The sequence below is a fragment of the Geospiza fortis genome, unplaced genomic scaffold, assembly GCF_000277835.1.
Source record: "Geospiza fortis unplaced genomic scaffold, GeoFor_1.0 scaffold173, whole genome shotgun sequence".
Classification (NCBI taxonomy): Eukaryota; Metazoa; Chordata; class Aves; order Passeriformes; family Thraupidae; genus Geospiza; species Geospiza fortis.
In genome coordinates, this window is record NW_005054334.1 from 5,615,013 (window position 1) to 5,633,898 (window position 18,886).

An 18,886-nucleotide genomic window follows, 5' to 3' on the forward strand; every position below is an offset into this window, starting at 1 on the left:
GGCGCGGCCGTGCTGCCTCGTGGCTGTTCGGTGCCGGCGCTTTCTAAGCATCCTCCCAGTTCCCAAGAGGGGCGCGGGGATTTAAATTGAGCATCCAACAGGTGGGAAATTGCCTTGAGATCTCAGTCGAGCTGGTTTTCAGTCTCATATGCAGGCACGGGAATCATTCAGGATGAAGACTTCGTTGTGGTGCTGTGGCCTACAGCGTGCTGCAACTTGTGACTAACAAACAAGAGTTTTAGTGCTGCCTTGTGGGGTACAGGTCACGGTCTGTGCTTCAGAGCTCATACGGAATCCCAGAATGATTTGAGTTGGAAGGGACCTTAAGGATCATCTTGTTCCAACCACGCTGCCTCGGGCAGGGACACAGCATCTCGCTCTTGTGCTGCTTTCAATAAATTCTGAAGGTTTTAAAGGCTGGATTCAGTGCTTATCTTCCAGGAATTTCCCAGTTAATGTATTACGTGCCACAAACCAAGGAGAAATTCACGTAACAGTTGTTTCAATGTGTGCAAAATGTTATAAGCATATAATTTTGTGGGCTGTCCTGTCTCATCTTGCAGACATACTTTCAAAACTTTACCTGGATCTGCAAAAACTTCAGTTAGGAGGAGGGAAGGAGGTGTCAGCTGTAAATTATCTAGAGGAAATGAAAGGAAGTTTAGGCTATGAAGTAGTTTCACCTAATGCCCAACTGATTTCTAACATAATAATTGAGTTACTAGGAAAGCTACAAAGGAGCAAATAGAAATGCCTTTAGGCTATTTGATAGAGTAAATGGCTTTCAACATTGCGAATTGTCTAGATTCTGTTGTTTGGGTTTTTTAAAATTGGATCATTGTTCTTTAGCACTTTGAATGCCTTGAAGATTGTTCGTCATACACTTTGGTAAAGGTTTCTAGAGAATGTTCTTTAATATGAGTTAAATTTAGGTGCTCTGACGTTAGTGAAGCTACTCCTTGAATGGCTGTTTTTGTTTCCTCTGGGTGACCTATACTAGCTATCTATAACTGTTTTGGCAAATTTGCTGTATTTGCTGAGCTTTACTAGTAAGTATCCTTGTGAACATGAAAACCATACAAGACTGAAACTCTTAATTGATAGGTCGCATTTGAATATTGCTTTTCACTGATGTAAGCACAAATCAGGGCATTAGGCTTCAAATGACAGGCCTGCTGGAAGCAAATTGAAAACTACTTGGATCTGAAATGCATGAGGAAATAAGATTAAGGCCAGTAGAATAGAAAACACAAATAGCTTATAATCAGGCAGATCAAGAAAGCATTTACTCCTTTATTTGAAAATTACTGGACTTTGTTAATTTCTTGTGTGCTTTAATCTCTAAAGAAGCCCTGAAATACTTTTGTTTGGTAATAGATTCCAATCATAACCATATATTGAAATCTCCCTTGTTCTTTAGAGTTATACAGCCTTTTAAAAATAGTTTAAATGCTGCTTCTAAAAAAATAAACACATGGATTGGCAGGGTCAGAGGAGTGTCGCAAAGATGGTCAGAGGGATGGAGCACTTCTCCTGCAAAGGCAGACTGAGGGAACTGGGGTTGTTCAGCCTAGGGAGACCTCACTGCAGCCTTCTAGTACCTGGAGGAGGATTATAAAAAGGAGGAAGATGGACTTTTTATATGAGCAGGTAGTGACAGAACAAGGGGTAGTGGTTTTAGACTGAAGGAGGGCAGATTGAGATTAGATACAGGAAGAAATTCTTTACTGTGTGGGTGGTGAGGCGCTAGTACAGGTTGCCCAAGTAAGTTGTGGATGCCCCATCCCTGGAAATGTTCAAGGGCAGATTGGATTGGGTCCTGAGCAACCTGGACTAGTGAAAGGTGATGAGGCCTATGGCAGGGAGGTTGGAACTAAGTGATTTTTAAGGTCACTTCCAAACCTTAACATTCTATGATTCTATAAAATTTTTAATGGAAAAATAGGTCAAGGTCTTTCAAATTAAAGCATTGAATAGAAACACCCATTGTGGTTGACCTTAAATATTTAAATGCTATACTGTGATAATATAATCTTTACTACTGAACATTAGTTGTAGGGGAGGATATACTGTGAAATCAAATCTTTAATTTTGTTCTAGATTTTTTTGTACTTTGAAGTGATGCAAAACTAGTTTTTGGTGAAACAGGAGAGAGATATCTTCCCTATTTAGTAGAAAGTTTATGGGCAGAATCTATGAAGAACACTTCTACAAAAAAATTGCTTCACATTTGGAAAGCCACAGATAAAAATTAGTAGTTAACTACTGATTTCCTTAACTACTAATTTTTCATATTAGTAGGAGGTGCTCACAATTGTTAATTTAGCTTGTTACGTGTGAACTAACCAGTGTGCCATTGCTTGTGAGTTGGCTTGCTTGGCAGACTAAGGAAAAATACAAATATAATTTCTCACCCCCAGACCTTGTAGTTCTTTCATCTGCAAGGAAAAGAGCTCCACTCATTTCTCCAATTATAAAGTCCAGTAACCCAACTTGATATATGTGTGTTTTAAAAACAACTTATAGCTGGAAAAGCCTAAGGAAAAGCAGCTGTTGCCTTTTGCCAAGTAAATTTTACTGGCATTCTTAATGCATGCCAGGTGTTATTTTTGTAGCTCTAATTTATTTGATAAATATTAGTAATAGTGTGCTTGTTAGATTGTCTTGGGCCATGCCCATACTTGCTTTTCTTTCATTTTTCATCTTCTTTGTTAATTCTGTTCTTTTATTGCAAATTGCTGCCATTCCTTCATGTCTTCTTCACCGTCTGCTTTCCTTGTTTTTCATCTCATGTCAGTCCTCTATCTTAGTATTTCCTTTAATTGCTTATTTCATATTCTAATGCTTATGTATGTATTTCTACTCTCCAGCTGCCACCAAGTAAAAGGCAAGGTCCAGTTTTAACATAACTTTCAAAATGCCTGTACTGAGCCCAAAAGGCAGAGAACAGATTTGGTGTTTCAGCTTAAAACCCAAAGGGACTGCTACCACCTACTGTATTCCTGGCTGAATATCCTTTTCCCATTATTTAGGAAATAATTTTGACAGAAAGCAGATATTTCTCACTTGCTGTAGAAATTCCAGCACTCCCCCACCTATAGTCCCTGTTTCTGGATCTATATTTGGCAGAAGCATTGACGTATCTTTAAAAATAGGCGGTTTGAAGGAAGGCTCCTCCCAGTCCCCCTTTCCTGCAGAAAGGAGAATAAACTCTTCTTTCCAGGCTTATTCTGTCATTGCGCATCTGCACGTCTCTCTCCCACCCCACTGGTGGTTGTGATGAAACTCTGCATTGCTGATGCTGTGCAGTTCTCCTGGCTGGCTCATGGACAGGAAGGGGGATTCCACTGGCCCACCCCATCCCCCAGGATTTTGACTTGTTCATTGCAGTAGATAATGTGTGCTTTGGTGTGTTATTGAGGTTATTCTAAGCAACACTATTGTGGAATAGTTACAGATTATCACAGTCTGATTTGTCGGAGTTATAGCAGGCTGAACACTTGGAGGTCTTAACTTTGATGATGAAAGGATGATTTGTAGGTTCATGGAGACATTGCAATTGCTTTATATGCAAAACTTGACCAATATGACTGCTGGGATAAGAGGTGCTAGGACTCCTGTCTCACCCTCCAAAAAGAAATGTAATATTCAAATTCAAATATAAATGTTATTCAATAAGAAGGCTCCTGTTTTCTTCAGAACTCAAACAGAATTGTTTGAAAATGTGCACGTTTCTTGTATACCTGTATTCCGTATTATACTTCTGGATGGTTTTCTTGGCAAAGGCAGTCCTGCTTGTTAAGATGAATACAGAATAAAATTGTAACAGATTAGGTGGTACTAAATGCTTTGATTACATTGTAGTGTAGACAGGTTTATAAGCTTGTAGTTTTAACTCCAGCTGCAAGGTGAAACGAGATGATGAGTCAATCAAAAGAACAAGCTGTAATGGGAAATAGTGGTTTGCAGCATTGTTGTTAAACTCTAACAGCTACCTTGATGCTATTCCTTTAAAGGCCTCTCAAGGTTTGTTGCAAGTTCTCCTGTGATTTGATGTTTCCCCTTCTCTCCCATCCGCTTTGAGTCCTGGTTTTCTTCAGATTAAATTTGTCATGTAGGGAACCTGGGACAGGGCAGACTCCAGGGGTAATTCAAAAGTTTGTTTGGACTTTTGAAAATAGCTCTGCACGTTCATGCTCTGGCAGAGCATAAAACAAAGGAACCCAGCCCACTGTGCAAGTACCTGTGTCAGATGGGTCTGTCTGGCTTTGGCATCAACTTTCTTTTCCAAAGGAAAGCAACAGCTCTTTTGGTTTAGGCTTCTGTATAGGTGTAATAGGTATTCTGACATCTGATGTAGTTTGCAAGCACTAATAGCAATACCCAGCTGCCCTGATTCCCTTTGAATTCCAGCCACCTCTCCACAGCCTCCTCAAGAGATGGAAAGATGGTCATGTTTTGCCTTAGTTTGATCTTTCTCTTTTAATCCGTTCCTCAACATCTTTGTTTACTGTGCAAGTAGTCTCTCCTCTGCCCTGCAATGGGCTTCTTGGTTGGAATCAGCCCTCCCATTTACTGCTGGACAGGCGAGTTGTGTTCTGCTCTGACCCCTTGCATCACCCCCTCACAGAACTTCCTTTGCCCTGACTTTTTTGGCATGTAAGCTTTAGCTTTGTAAGGTGGTCTTTGGCTTTCATCAGGGATGACCCTTATCAGCCTGCTCTTCAGTTCACAGATTTTTCAGTCTGAGTGATTCCCATGTTTGCTTTTGATCTAAAGTAGAAATTACTGCTTCTATTACTAGAAGATAGTTAAAGAGACAACAGAAGACTAAGCTCATAGCTGCTTGAAGAGTTACTGAAAGTCTGTCTTCTGTCCTTTAAATAGCCTCAGTACCTGGCAGATGAAAAACGTGTTTTTAAACACTGTGTTCCAAGTCCCTGAATTACTTCATCTCTGAATAGATTCATGTAACAACTTCTTTTCATAGAATGTGGAAAAAGCAAAATTCTTTCACTACTAAAATTCTGGTTCTGCCAATGCATTGGCTGTTGCCATGAGAAGTGTCTCTAGTACGTCATGAAGACTGACCTAGTGCAGAGTGCTACAAAGCCTAGCTGGAGGCTGGTAGCAAGTGGTCTGTGCCAGGGATTGGTACTGGTCAGCATCCTCCTTGATGGCCTCGGTGATGGGGCAGCGTTCCCTCAGCAGGTTTGCTGATGATATGCCAGAGGGCTGTGCCGTCATTCAGAAGGGCTGTTTATGAATTTATCCTTTAAAAGTTTTCAAATGTTTCTGGATCCTCTGACATACAATTTTGTAACTCTTCTCACAATGATGTAGTAGTGGTTTGATCAGTCATGCATAGAGTACTGATGTAATCACAGCCCATCTTAGAGAGGATTCAATTAGAATTGTAGGGCGTGGGATTTTTTTGATGACGTTGTTGTTTGTTCGGTGGTTTGATTTGGTTTTTTTTTTCAGAAAGCAGTTTACCTTGCTCTTTGTTCTTCAGCTTTGCAGGATTAAAACACAAGTAATCAAGAATGTTTTTTAAAACAGCGGTCCAAATGGAACTCTGAGAAGTCTATTCCTTCCTTCCTGTTTGTATCATGCTTGGGATCAATTCTATTTCTGATGAATGATAGACACTGTGTACCTTGTAAAGGATTGCATACCTGCTGTGCTTTTGTCTTTAAGTTTGTGATCCACTGAGTCCTAGTGCTTCTGTTACGCAATCTCAGGAATTGGTTTCCCAGATGGTCTGTGTAGAAAGCTTTTGGAAGTTTTTGAATCTTTAGGTGGAAAATTAAGTCAACAGTAGTTTATAATCCTTTGTGGTTGCTAAGGCCTGCTGTCTTCTAAAGCTGCTTTCAGTAAGATTTGTATAGATTGTCTCTTGAACCAGGTAAGGAAATACTTCTCAGAGTTTTATGGCAACACATTGCTATGCTGGAGCTGTACACTGAGACAATTGTAGAGAAATTCCAGAAGAATAATATAAGAATGTTTAGCTGTGAGCTTTTGTAAAACTCCAGTTAGTCCTCATGCCCTTTTTCAGTACTTTCGCATTAGTGTTGATCTCTGTAGTAGAAATAAACCTGATGGAAAGCTATGAAATTAACTTTTTTAAGTTGCCAAACTACTGTCTTGACATTTCAGTATTGCATAGGAAACACCTGCTTATATTTGTTTCCCTCGTCTCCTTTCTTCTCCACCACAGAACTCCGCTATGCAACTGTGTACTGGAATAAAGCTGAAAAAATACTTCAGGTCAGGAATACACTGGACAGGAGTGGAGATGCTTATGGCTTCTACAACAACAGTCTACAGACAACAGGCTGGGGAGTCCTGGAGATCAGAGCAGGCTATGGCTCTCAGACCTTAAGCAATGAAGATATTATGTATGTTGCTGGGTTCTTGGAAGGCTATCTCACAGCTCCGTAAGTACCTCAGGAAGCAGCTCAATTCATGACACTTCCAGTGGATTTCTGTACTTGTGAGGTTTTTTGTTTGCTTTCATTGTCCTAAATTCCTTTCCATTTAAACTAACGATACATTTTGCATCTGTGTGCTATTCTTTTAATTAGTAGCAGGTACGAAGTATAGCTTCTTCATTATGGGATCAGGATGTGCCCTCCCCTTCTCATCCTGCAGCATTTCCCAACACCTTGGTGGGATAGATGAGTACTGTATCTGTATTACTGCTTAAGTAATGTAATCACAAAATAATGTAAGTGTAAGGAAGTGCATAAGGAGTAGCAAAAAGTGTAGTTATTCCCCCAGCTCGTAGCTTGGTGGCTGATCAGGCAGTTGAGAGCAGCTCAGGCCAGGAGGAACATTGCTGGCAAGGTCTGCAGGGTTTCCTTAAGGATGTTTATCAGCAGATATTGTCAAGAAACTGCCGGAGAGCAGATACTGAAACTTCACAGCATGGGGAGTTGTCTTGGCCAACTTAAAAAAAAATAAAATATATGCTATAGACCTGAGGGTAGACTGGGGTGTGTCTAGAAGGATTAGTGTTCTCCTGAAAGCCCTGAGGGATAGCCTTTTCCACAGTGCACATCTATGAAAAGTGAGAGAATTTTGTGCTTGTTACAAATCCAGTGCACCTTTTTTTTCCTAAAATAAAACAAACAGAAAAATCCATAACCCCAAAAAGTAGCCAACCAGAAAAATTAACCAAACTTTGTTCTTTCCGTGGCTAAGTTGGAAGACAGAATGACACTATGAAATACTCTGGGATAGCTGATGGCGGTAAACATTGGACTTGATGATCTTAAGGGTCTTTTCCAATCTTCTAAGTTCCATGATTCTCTGTGGCTGGTTACACAGCTAAGAACATGACATGTGGCTTGTTGTTGAACAAGCTCCACCTTTTTGCTCTATCAACATAGTCATAGGAAAAGAAAAATTCCAAAATTCTGATGCTGGGAGAAGTTTGTGATGGCTGCTGTGACTTGACTTTTTGGCTTCACCTACTTTGGTTTCAGAACACTGAAGTAAATACCCATAGGATGTGTTGCACAGCTGTCCTGGTTTAGGGCAAATTTAGGAGAGAATCTCCAAAGGGGGCCCCTCCAGAAAGCAAACCCACATGGCCCCTGCCCCCAACCGGTTTGGGAAGAATTCCTCAGAGAGAAGTGGAAAGAACCTGTTTATTTAACAGGCACAGCACCCCCCAGCACACAAAATGAACAATACCAGATGACACCACTCTGAAGAAGATGACAAATTCAGAAAGTCTCTCTCGGGGGCTGGTCGCTCTGTTCTCAGTCCCTCCGGCGCTGGAGCAGCTGCTGCAGGCTGCACGGTGCAGACTCTCGGTGTTCCCAGGTCCCAGTCCGGAGCAGGTTCGAGATAGTCAGAAAAAAAAAAAAAAGAGGATAAACAGTCCAGGAAGAAATTTGGACTGTTTAGCTACACTAGCTAAGAGCAGAAGTGAGAGAGAGAGAGCAAGCAAAGCAGAAAGCCAAAGCAGCCCTATGTACGTCTCTGTGTCTCTGATAAGAAAAACCCAAACAAAACTTTCAGTCTTCAAAGCCAGTCTTAAAGGCACAGAACATAATATCCCACAGAAACAGAACATATGAATGGGGATACAAGCATCATAACGTCACCCTAGGACAACAGGCCAGCAAGGGAAGGTTGTCTGCTAAACATTTGTCAGATACAGCTGCTGGACAAGATTGTAATAATTTAATTAGTAAGATATTTTAAGATCAGTTAATATTTATGGATAGTTCTCTGAGCATATGATAATGTGATTCTCTAGTAGGTTTTACTGGTGAGGCACCTAGGTCTCTGGAAGTGTATAAAGGAAATTCAATAATGTAATATTTGTCAATAACAAAACACTTCTGAGGGAGTGAAGGAGCCTAAAATTCATGGTACACAGCCTGTACTCCAGACAGGAAAGGAATTAAGCTCATGAGAGATTTGTTGTTGGGTTATTTGGCGTGAGAGGTTACTGCCTTGCACTGTTTGTTTATGTAAACTATCGCTGAATCTGGGGAATGCTAGCGTTACATTTAGAATATTGTCAAAGTTGGGTATTGTTCAACAGTTTTTTTCCCTAAGGCTTTACCTAGGTGTGTTAATCAATAGGTGATTAAACTTAAGTTTTGTCATACTACAGGTAGCCCAGTCCATGCTAAGCTCAATTACCTGGCAAGTAGTGCTGTAGTAGGAACAACTCACACCCTTTCCTCTTCTGCCTCCACAGTAGATTTATGTGTCTTCCTGGGTTTGAAACAAACTTAAGTATGTGTCTGTTCCTTTTTATGTGGTTTGAATGTGAAACAGTGTCTGCAGGGATTTATCTGCTAACTTTTAGAGGAAGGAGATTTTCTCCCCCTTTTTTTTCCATGTGTGCTAAGTGAAGATTCACAGAAGTGAAGTTATCCAAGTTGTTCTGCTTAAGGCTTTTGCCTTCTGCAGGTCATGTGCTTACTGAGCTTGGTTCCTAGCCCTGGCTGCTGTTACTCTAGGGCCAACAGCTCCAGCACTGAGTGGCCCTTTGTAAAGAAGTGGATATAGCAGAACTAGTAATGAACAGAAGTGAAGCTGAGGGTTTGTATTAATATGGAAAAGTATGGTTTGAGACTTAGGCTTTTAAGCAGAATGGGAAATTCAGCTGTTTGAAAGGAGATTAAGTGTAAGAGTGGGTTAAGATGCAAAATCAGAAGTAGCCAAAGCCTGCCATTTCTGGGGAGACTTTTTGAGAAAATCCACCAAGAAATCTCCTGGCAAGTGTAAAACCTGAAAATGCTTCCTGTCAATAAAATGAGCATCAAATATTATACATACTGTCTGAGTTTAATTTTTTTGGCTATTTCTTGGCCCCATTGTCCATCTATAACTGCAGTGCAAGCATACTTCTCACTGGGAGTTACAAACAAGTTTTTTCTGTCAGGTTGTGTAAAGCTATTTTGGATAAAGAAGGCTTCTCCAGAAGCTAATACCTTCTGAAAATGTTTCAGGTAAGGAACAGAGATTAAATAGTGGTGTACTCTCTTGACCTTTGATAAGACAGAGAATCTACTACTTCAGGTTTTAGCTGCATGACCTTGGTGGGTTTTTATTTGCCAAACTGCAACTAATGAATCCTTTTATAGACTGTGTTCGCAATTTCCTAAATTGCATGAGAAATGAGAACTCTCTAAATCTGCAAAGATGTTAAGATTGCACTCAGAACTCTATTTCTCTCTCATCTTGCCTAGAAATTTAGAGAATCATCATTAACATCCAGGCAGATGTTCTATCTGTGCAACAGTTAAACAAGTCTTCTAGAGTAAAACTGGACAGCCTTTCTCAATCAGTAACTCTACTCCCATCAGACTGCCTGGCCCATTTAGCCTATTTTAGGGAAACTGTAGCACCATCACAACTTTCCTTAGAGTCTCTAAACACTCTTGTTCTGCTTTTGCACATGTTGGTGTCCCAGCTTCCCTTTTAAGTTCTTGGTAAGAACAAGGGAGAGTGTAGGTATGTGTTCAGCTTTGGGGGAGGATTTATTTGCATTGTCAGCCACTTAGCTGCTGGAGTGAAGACCCTTATGTGACTTACCTGTACAAGCACCTCACATGGTTCAGGCACAGCCTTCCACTGTGAAAACATTGGGTGTGCTTGGTAATTGAAGAGCTTTTTAGTACATGGCTACCTGTAGTCTGAGCAACTCCATGGTCTTCAATTGTCTTGCATCCATACGTGGTAAAGAGTCCATGAAGCAGACCCAGGGTGGCTCTTTGCAGAAATCCTAGAAGTCCTGCTAGGAAGAGCTCTGATGTGATGCGTTGATAGGATGGAAATGTTGGTGCCTGAACCCATGCAGAAGTACAGCTTCCTGCAGAAGCTGTTGGGTGAGCAGGAGGTCCAACTTGGCCTGCAATTTGGAGACCTTCAGGAATTCTCAGCTAGCTCAGATCCCACATTACTCTTAGGGCATGAAGGAGAGTTTCCAGACACAGCCAGGCCTTTAACATGTAAGCAAAAGAGTGACAAAGTATCTCTCTTAAAAATATATGCCTTGCCTATAGTAGGAACCTAAACAGTCTGTAAAATAACAAGATTTAAAAAAAATCAAAGTATGAAACATGCTAGAACTGTTTTATCTTGGATTACTGGGGCATAATTAATTTCAGTTCTAACTGTCTAGGTCAGTGGTAGAAAAAGCAATAGTCAGACCAGTTTTCCAGTGATGGCAGAAATGGAAGTCTTCTCTAGAGCATGCTTCATCTTTCTAGCGTTGACACCTGATTCAGAGTATGAGAGTATACATATGTTTTTAAAATGCCTAGTTAGACACTGGATACATTGTATCCTAGTGTCTGTAGTGTCTGGGGATCCAAGTGCTTGTTTTTATCCCAAATCTCTCTAAAAACCTTTCTGCAAAGTCCAGTCATATAATCTAGCCAGGGTACTTGCTCTGGCTTTCTGAGATATGAATTTCCTTTCCCCATTTCTGACAGAGAAGTGTTAATGAGGCCTGACTTTACTTAGTGGCAGAACACATCTAAATCTGTGACATTATTTTAAATCAGTTCCAGCTGGGACATGCCAGGTGCCTAAAAACAGTATTTAAATTTTAAGCAACATTAATTTTACTCTTTCCTCATGTAGCCTCAGCTGACCAGAGTCCTGTCATCTTCCTTCCTAATTTAAAGAAGGAGGACTCTGCTTTTCTGGTTTTAGGAATTCTTGTCCCAGATTTGCAATTGCCTTGTGTTTGGCCTTAGATGTAGTTACAAAGCCTTACTGTAGTGATCCAGTGTAATTCAGAGAATAATGCCTTTGCAAAACACATAAGCCATGCATGCAGAAGCTTTGTTAAAGCCTAAAAAAACTGAAGAGAGCAACTCTAGGAAAAATTCATTATAATCTTGGTCATTAAAAAACCCATCAATTCCAGGAATTGTCTGTCCTCTGTTAGCAAATAAGAGTGAAACCATTAAAGAAGGTGTTTTGAGTCACAATTCTAACCTAACCCAGTCTCCACATCAGTCATGACAGCTTGAAGACACTACTGCTGTTAAATCTGCCTTGTATTGCATAACCTGAGTGCAGAATAGAGAGTAGAATTGATGCTTGAATTGGAAGCCTGATCATTTGTCCTGGCTTAGGCAGTGGTTAGGCCAGTATCCTAGCTGGGTTTTATCTTCCTCATCTGGCTCTAATCCCTAAATTATCATCGGCCAGATGCACTAACCTGTGCTATTTGCTCCTCTTTAGTGACATGAGAGCTCTGATTTCTAGTATAGAGTATGTTTTTAGTTCCCTTCTAAAATTACTTGGGATTTTTATTTGCCAAATTCTCTGTGAATGTGCAGGAGTGGAGAATATTGATCTGTTTCTCCAATTTTCTTGCAGTCTTCTGGAAGCAGATTATGATATTTTATGTAGTCTTGCTTTACAAGGGAAGACAGAAAACTGCAGAACTAAAATTGTTGCTGAAGCTGCAGTTTTGTGAAAAATGTAATGGTGCAGAGCTGTTGAATGCTCCCCTCTTGTCCCAGCATCTCCCTTCCACAACCTAATTCAAGCTACAAATAAAAACAAATCACATATTTCCTGGATTACTGTTTTGCCTGAACATGTGAGACAATTAGATTTGATTGTCAGAATGGTACCAGAGCTAAGAAGCACCAGGATCATGCTATCAAGTTCATGCAATTGTCTGGGAATGGGGCAAGGGACAGAAAAAGGGGAGAAGGTCAGTAGATGATTCTCTAGTCATCAGCAAAAATTCCATTATCTCTATCTGTATTCTTTAATTATGGCCTGAGGGAAACTGGGAAGAGCTCCTGTCTGCATCCCTACCAGAGAAAGCTGCTCTCCTAAGTTTTGTTTCAGGAATTTTGCCCTGCTGGCATGTGCTTTCCTTGAGGCTGGTATCTGTTTCTCAGTGCTGTTTTCTTTCTCTCAGCACTTGGTAGGAGATAAATGTACTGATGACGGTTGTAATTCTATCTCTATCAACTCCAGACCTCAGTGAAATAATTCTCTGCTGATGTCCACTCCCCACTTTTTTTTTTAATTTAATCAGTGACTGAAAAAAATGTTGGTTGACTCACATAAAGAGAAATGTTGAAGTTTTATTTTGGCTTGGATCAGACAATTACATTTCAGCTAAAATGGAAGGGCGACTTTAATTCTGGGCTCCTGAGCATTTTTTTAACAGTTGATTTAATCTTGCAGTACTTCACTTCAAAAAAACAAACAAAAAAGCCCTAACCAACAAGCAACAAAGCCCTTTCAACTTCTGTTTTTAATAGTTAATGTGGATAAAACAGCTAACTGAATTCAACAACAGAAAAAAAACCACAAGAATTTTGGTCTCTATGAAGCTGAATCTATTTAGGACTGCCATGAGTGGGAGTTTCTGTGGTAACATGTAGGATCATCTTATACATGCTTAAAAATTGAGATATTTAGCTTAAACAGAAAGGAACATGGTTATTGGCAAGTAAAACCTGCTAGATATCATGCTGAAATTCTCTCTCTCAAGAATGAAATGAACTGAATCAGCAAATTATATTACCTTTGCCTCTGTGGTTCTTTTGATTCCAAATAGCATAGGTCTCCAGAAAACTATTGTTGTTGTGCTTAAATTAATGTGATAATGCTTTCAAGATGCTTCTGCTCTATGAATATTGCCTGAATGTGCAGTTGTTTTTATGAAGTAGTTCAATCATTCTTGCTTATCTTCTTTCCATTGTGCAGCAGTTTGAGCAGGCATTGGCAAAGTAATTTATTTTAAGTCACATTTTAACAATCCTTTTGTGTTACTTTTGCTATTTGTCATGCACTGGAGTGTTTTCTGTGAGTGGGAAAAACTTTGTGGATGTGTTGCTTGTCTTGTCAAGGCATGTTAATTAACTGGTTGCTAAACAGAAGGTGCAAAGGAATAACTCCTGTTACTCTTGTTCTTTCAGGCAAATGTATGACCATGCTGCAAATATGTATCCACAGCTAATTAAGACTCCCACCATTCGAAGAGGAGTTCAGAATTTTATGGCGTATGTATTTATTTGCTAAAAATAAAACAATCAAGACTTGGAGTTGGAGGATGACAGAATTTTCAACCTTTTTTTTCGTCTTCCTTATGGGCTGAGGGAAACATATGCTTCCCTTCTCTCTGATTGAATGCCGTTACTATTAAAAGAAATTCTAAATATACATGAAGAAGTGCATATACCCTTCCCCAATTCTGATTCTTTCCAAGAAGTGTTTAAAACCATTGCTGCCAAAGGGTGGGGAAAATGTCAATGAATTCTGAAGGTCATTCTAGTAAAATTCCTTTTTTGAAAAGATGATATTTTCAATATTACACTGAACAGTGGTCTCCTGGCACCTTAATCTTTTTAGCATTGTGTATCCTTTCCTTTTTCTATTAGGTTAGTATATTATTCTACCACCAATGCAAATTTTATTCTAATCACAAAAGTTGTGATTCACTTTTCACTTTAGCTGTAAAAATCAAAAGTAAAAAAAAGTGTAGCTGCTCAAATAATGCAGCTACACTGGTGGGGAAACTACAGTAGAAGAGCCAGGCCAGGTACTGGGAAACTCAGCTGTGATTACCAATTATTTTATTCTCCTTAGGCTTGTGTTTTTATTCCATTACAAATACTTGTGTGAAATGGTCACTTTTGGGGATTATTTTTTCCTTCTTTGCCTTGTCTTGCCCTTTCCATAAGGAGTTGAATATCTGACTGTTAATGGTGTGCATATATAAAACATGGAACAAAGAATTGTAGTGCTTTGTCCAAAACATGGAACAAAGAATTGTAGTGCTCCCTTGTTATCATTTTTCAGCATTGCTGTGCTCCTCCTGATGAGAAAAATGGGATAGCTGCTGTATCAGTGTGTATGTGTTTTTTCCTTGAATGACACAGCATAGCAGTTGTATTCCCCAAGATGCATTGTTGGATGAAGGGGGGCAATACTAGGTGGCCTTTCTATTGCCTCTATCGTCAACTCCTGCATCACTGCTTCACTTTACAGCAGTTTTGCAATATGGATTGCTGTGTTGTCTTGGAAGTCCTTAGCCCTAAATGCTCTGACCATATCCCTATTTCCTTGGACATACTTCTTGCATCTTGTTGTTTCTAGAAAGCTAACTCTGATTGGTTTTCTCACCCATATGCTGCTGGAAGAGTTTGCTTCCTTTACAGGTTTGTCCTCTCTATTTTGCTGCTTTACATAGTGCCAGATGGATAGATAAAGGAGGATGGGAGAGGCCAGCGTCTGATTCTCATTTCCTGTGGTTCTTTTGTGGCTCTTTTTGCACAGCAAAAGAGAGAATTCTGAGAGATCCTTAAAGTGTTGGTGCCTCTTGCCCTAGAGTCTGTTCAACTTGTGTTGTTTCATGCCCTAAACCTGGGCAATTTGACTCTTGACTGGATCTGGCACAGGGTACAGTTGTTTGGCCTCCCACCTGTTACTCAGAGGAGCAAAGACGTGGTTCTCATGCAATGTGTGAACACCACCAGCAGAAAGCCTTCATTGCACTTGAACCTGGGGGAGAGAAGGAGACTCTTCAAATGTCAGTCTATTTTTATTCTTAAATAGACATTTAAAAGGGAATGTTTCATCCAACCTATCAAACACTTGTTTCCATTTACTGACTAAATCCTCCACAAACATGAAGTTAAATTCCTTCTTTGACACTAAAATCTGGAGAGGCACATGATTGTAGGGTATTTTGGTTAAGTCTGAACATATACACTTGGAAGATATAATGCTTATATCTGCAGGATTTCCAAAGCGTCATTTGCCTCAAATCTTTAGTAAGACTAGACCATCTGGGTCATAATGTATTTGTCCCTTCCCTGCATTATAAATTATACTCTAAAAAAACCCAAGAAAACCCCAACTTGTTTGTTCCTCTGCAGGAAACAAGATCAATGGACAAGACAACAAATCAGAAATAATAAGGATGACCCATTTTGGAGGCATGCTGGCTATATTATTGCACAGTTGGATGGTCTGTACATGGGAGCCTTCGAGTGGGCTAAACTGCATAAACTAACAGTAAGACTACTGCACCTCTATTTCAGTAGCTGGGGCTGGGATGTCAGTGGACAAACATGGGAGAAGGGGATCTACTTTTTAAAAATAAAATACAGAAATAGGCTACTTAGTGGCAAGTATGCATTCTGCATGCCATTTTGCAAAATCTTTAGTGGCTGTTCAGTGTAGATAATGTGACTGAGCACTTGGCCCATGTAACCACAGATTCTTTGCAAGGGGCTTGGAACCCTGGGCACTCATGTGGTGATTAGGTTGGGGGTGGCTTTTGTATCCTTATGAATGTTGGAAGGACAGACACCTCTAAAGTGCTTGTTGCTGTCACTTTACAATTGTTATTAAGCAAATGACCCTTTAGGTATAAAGAGTACCTGCAACAGGATGAATGAAAGCTTTTATTCTTTTTTCCAAGCATTAGATTTCAAATCCTATAAGCCTTTCTATCCTAGAGTATGTTTTACTTTATTAAATGACTTCTTTTCTGTCTTTTAAGTCTCAAAAATACATGGTTACAAAAGATGTGGTCTGTGTTGTGGCAGGTCAGATAGGATAGATTTTGAGGTTTTGTTGGGTGGTGGTTTAGTTGGGTTTTTTTGTGTTTTTTCATAATTCGTTTTTCTTAATTTCAATTAGAATTGTATTCCAGATCATCAGCTTGTATGTAACAGCAAAACTCCTTTAACTCCAGTAGAGATATGACAATTATAATGCTGTCCTAAAGTCTAATATCAAATAGGTTTATCAGTGTGAGAAGAAGGACTTGAGGAATTGTAGCTGACCTTCTTACCTAGGTTAATCATACCAAGAATTTTGAGAAGTTGGGAGTTCTGAATTGTAAACAGTTGCATTTTAGTAAAATGTACATCTTGCTTGCATAGAAGTCACTCTGGGGCTTTCATGGATGGGAAGTCAGATCAAACTGGGGAAAAAAAGTGTTTGTAATAATAATCCATCCTGAGAGACCTGAGTTTGTAGGGGAAAACACTAGAAACCTTGGCTTTCTAGGAAAAGAACACATTAATATGCTTTCGTAACTCCTGTATCTGAAGAGCCCTGTCAAGCTCATCAGGTTTTTGGCTTTTTTGCTGCTTCAGAATCTTTTAGATTCATGTGAGGAGAAGGGAAAAGTGCTGGTTTGTGTCTGAGTTACTTCTTTGTAATAGGCATGTCCTGCCTGCAGAGTGTGTTCCCTGATGGTTGCTTAGTTAGCTATGCACTAAAAAGCACTGACCTCTGAAGTGTTTGAATATTTTTTTATCCTCTCTTTAGAGATCTCACTAGCATGTCTATATAAAAATAGTGCATTTGGTGGAAGTTCAGATATGTGGTTCAGGCTGAAATATATGTGTCCTCCATTTATGAATTATATGCATGAAATACTGTTTTTCTTTTCCCGGACGTGCTTGCAGCAGCTGGTGGGATTTGACTCTTTTCCATGCCAGGCACAATTTTAGCTTTGGATATTATCACCTATGTTGAGATGCATATACTTTTATTCAAAGCAAAAATGTCCACTGTGTATGTATTTCTTACTGGAAATGGTGCTGCTGTTTCCTCTCTTTGCCACAGCCATTAAGTTAACATCAGTCCCTGTCTTTGAGTATGTTTTGGACAGCTGCTCTTGCAACTAGGTCCTTAGGTTTTCTTGGCATCAGAATGTGTCGTGGTTTGAGAGGAAGTAGGTTTTCTGGGATATGCTGTGGTCACCAATAGGTGTTCAGATTTTAATATTGGCACCTGGCGTGGCCACTAGGGCATGGATACGCCTCTGAGAACACAGGGGTTAAAAGCAGAGCATTCCCGAGAAACCCTCTCTTGGTTTCCGGCGCGGAAAGAGTTTGGATCCCTCCCCCGGCCCAGCTGCTGGCTGGGCGGCCCGCCAGGAGAGGGAGAGAGAGTACAGCCTGTGCTAGTGCTACCTTGAAACTTGATAACATGTGCCGGCAGCGTGGCTGAGAAGGAGAAGGGGGGGGTGCAGCGAGAAGGTGTCCGGCCGGCCATTGTGGGAGATTCGGCAGAGCCCAAGCATTTAACCCTTTTTTGGACAATGAAAACTTTGCAGAACATTAACCTTTCCTAGAAGAGAGATAGAGATGAAATGGAAGAAGGAAATTTGCAAGTGTGAAGGTCTGGGCAAGTGAAGGATGTCGGAAGAGTAGAGAAGAATCTTAGGCGGGAAGAGATGATGGAGGGGCCTTAGCTGGACTCTTCTTGTATAGCCATGGACAGAACCATGTTTCCTGTGACACAGAGACTGCATCCAGGGGGAGGCAATGGCTCAGAGCCAAGAGGGTTCAGTGTTGGTACCCCGCAGCCCCAAGGGGTGAAATTTGAAGGGGACAGGTGTCCCAAAGGTGAGACTGTGCTCTTTTTGGAATGGGACAAAGCATTCTTAAAAGGATGACCCTAGAAGCAGCTCTGGTCCATGTGCAGTGGTGAGAGCACGGGACATGGAAGGAAGAGGTCACGACGGCAGATGTTCTCCGAGCGGTGCCACGAGTGACATGGAAACACGCGAGGTTTCAACGGTGTTTCCTGGGGAAGCCTATGGCACAAGAAGGACTCCTCTCTTCTTGATGAACTGAGAATTGATTGTCTGAAGGGTGGTGATGGACCGAGAGTTGGTGATTTGGGGGATGGATGTTTTGGAAATTTGGTGGGGGGAGGAGGAAATGTTTTTGGAAAGTTTTCATTTTCCCTGTGTGTTTCTTTTTACTTAGAGTTGTAGTTTAGTTAATAAAGTTTTCTTTATTTCTAGGTGGGAGCATGCTTTGCTTATTCCTGGTCACATCTCACAGCAGAAACCAGGGACAATGTATTTTCATGGGGGCATTGGCGTTGCGCCAGCATCAAACCATGACACTTTTTGGTTCCCTGACCGGGAAATCAAATTTCAGGAGAGTGATAAAACTGTGAAATGGGATCAAAGAGGAATAAGAACAAAGCATGTACTAAGTTAAGGTGGATGGATAGTGAAATCTAGGGATAGAGGTTTTATTGTTTTGTAGAAGTGTATTTCATGTAATTTTGATAATAATTTTAGAATGTGTGTTCTCAGAGGTGAAGGGTGGAACATCGTGGTTTGAGAGGAAGTAAGTTTTCTGGGATATGCAGTGGTCAGGCCAATAGGTGTTCAGGTTTGAATATTGGCACCTGGTTTGGCCGCTGGGGACATTGGATACGCCTCTGAGAACACAGGGGTTAAAAAGCAGAGCTCTCCCAGGGGAAGTTCTCTTGAATTCCGGCGAGGGAAGCAGGTCAGACCTCCCCCGGCCCAGCTGTCTGCTGCTGGGCAGGGGAGGAGAAGCCATGCGGCCGTGAGGTAGGCTGGGCCTTGGACAGAGATGGGGGGGGG

At 40.7% G+C, this 18,886-nt stretch overlaps 1 protein-coding gene across 1 annotated transcript in view; it reads left to right on the forward strand.

The window, feature by feature from the left end:
• Window positions 1–5,079: 5,079 nt before the first annotated feature.
• Window positions 5,080–18,886, forward strand: part of PLBD1 (phospholipase B domain containing 1) — a 36,743-nt gene continuing 22,936 nt past the window's right edge. Inside the window, exons 1-4 of the mRNA XM_014307368.2 lie at window positions 5,080–5,137; window positions 6,224–6,443; window positions 13,434–13,517; window positions 15,396–15,534. Coding sequence (XP_014162843.1) covers window positions 5,080–5,137; window positions 6,224–6,443; window positions 13,434–13,517; window positions 15,396–15,534 — 501 coding nt within the window. The remainder of the gene's footprint in view (window positions 5,138–6,223; window positions 6,444–13,433; window positions 13,518–15,395; window positions 15,535–18,886) is intronic.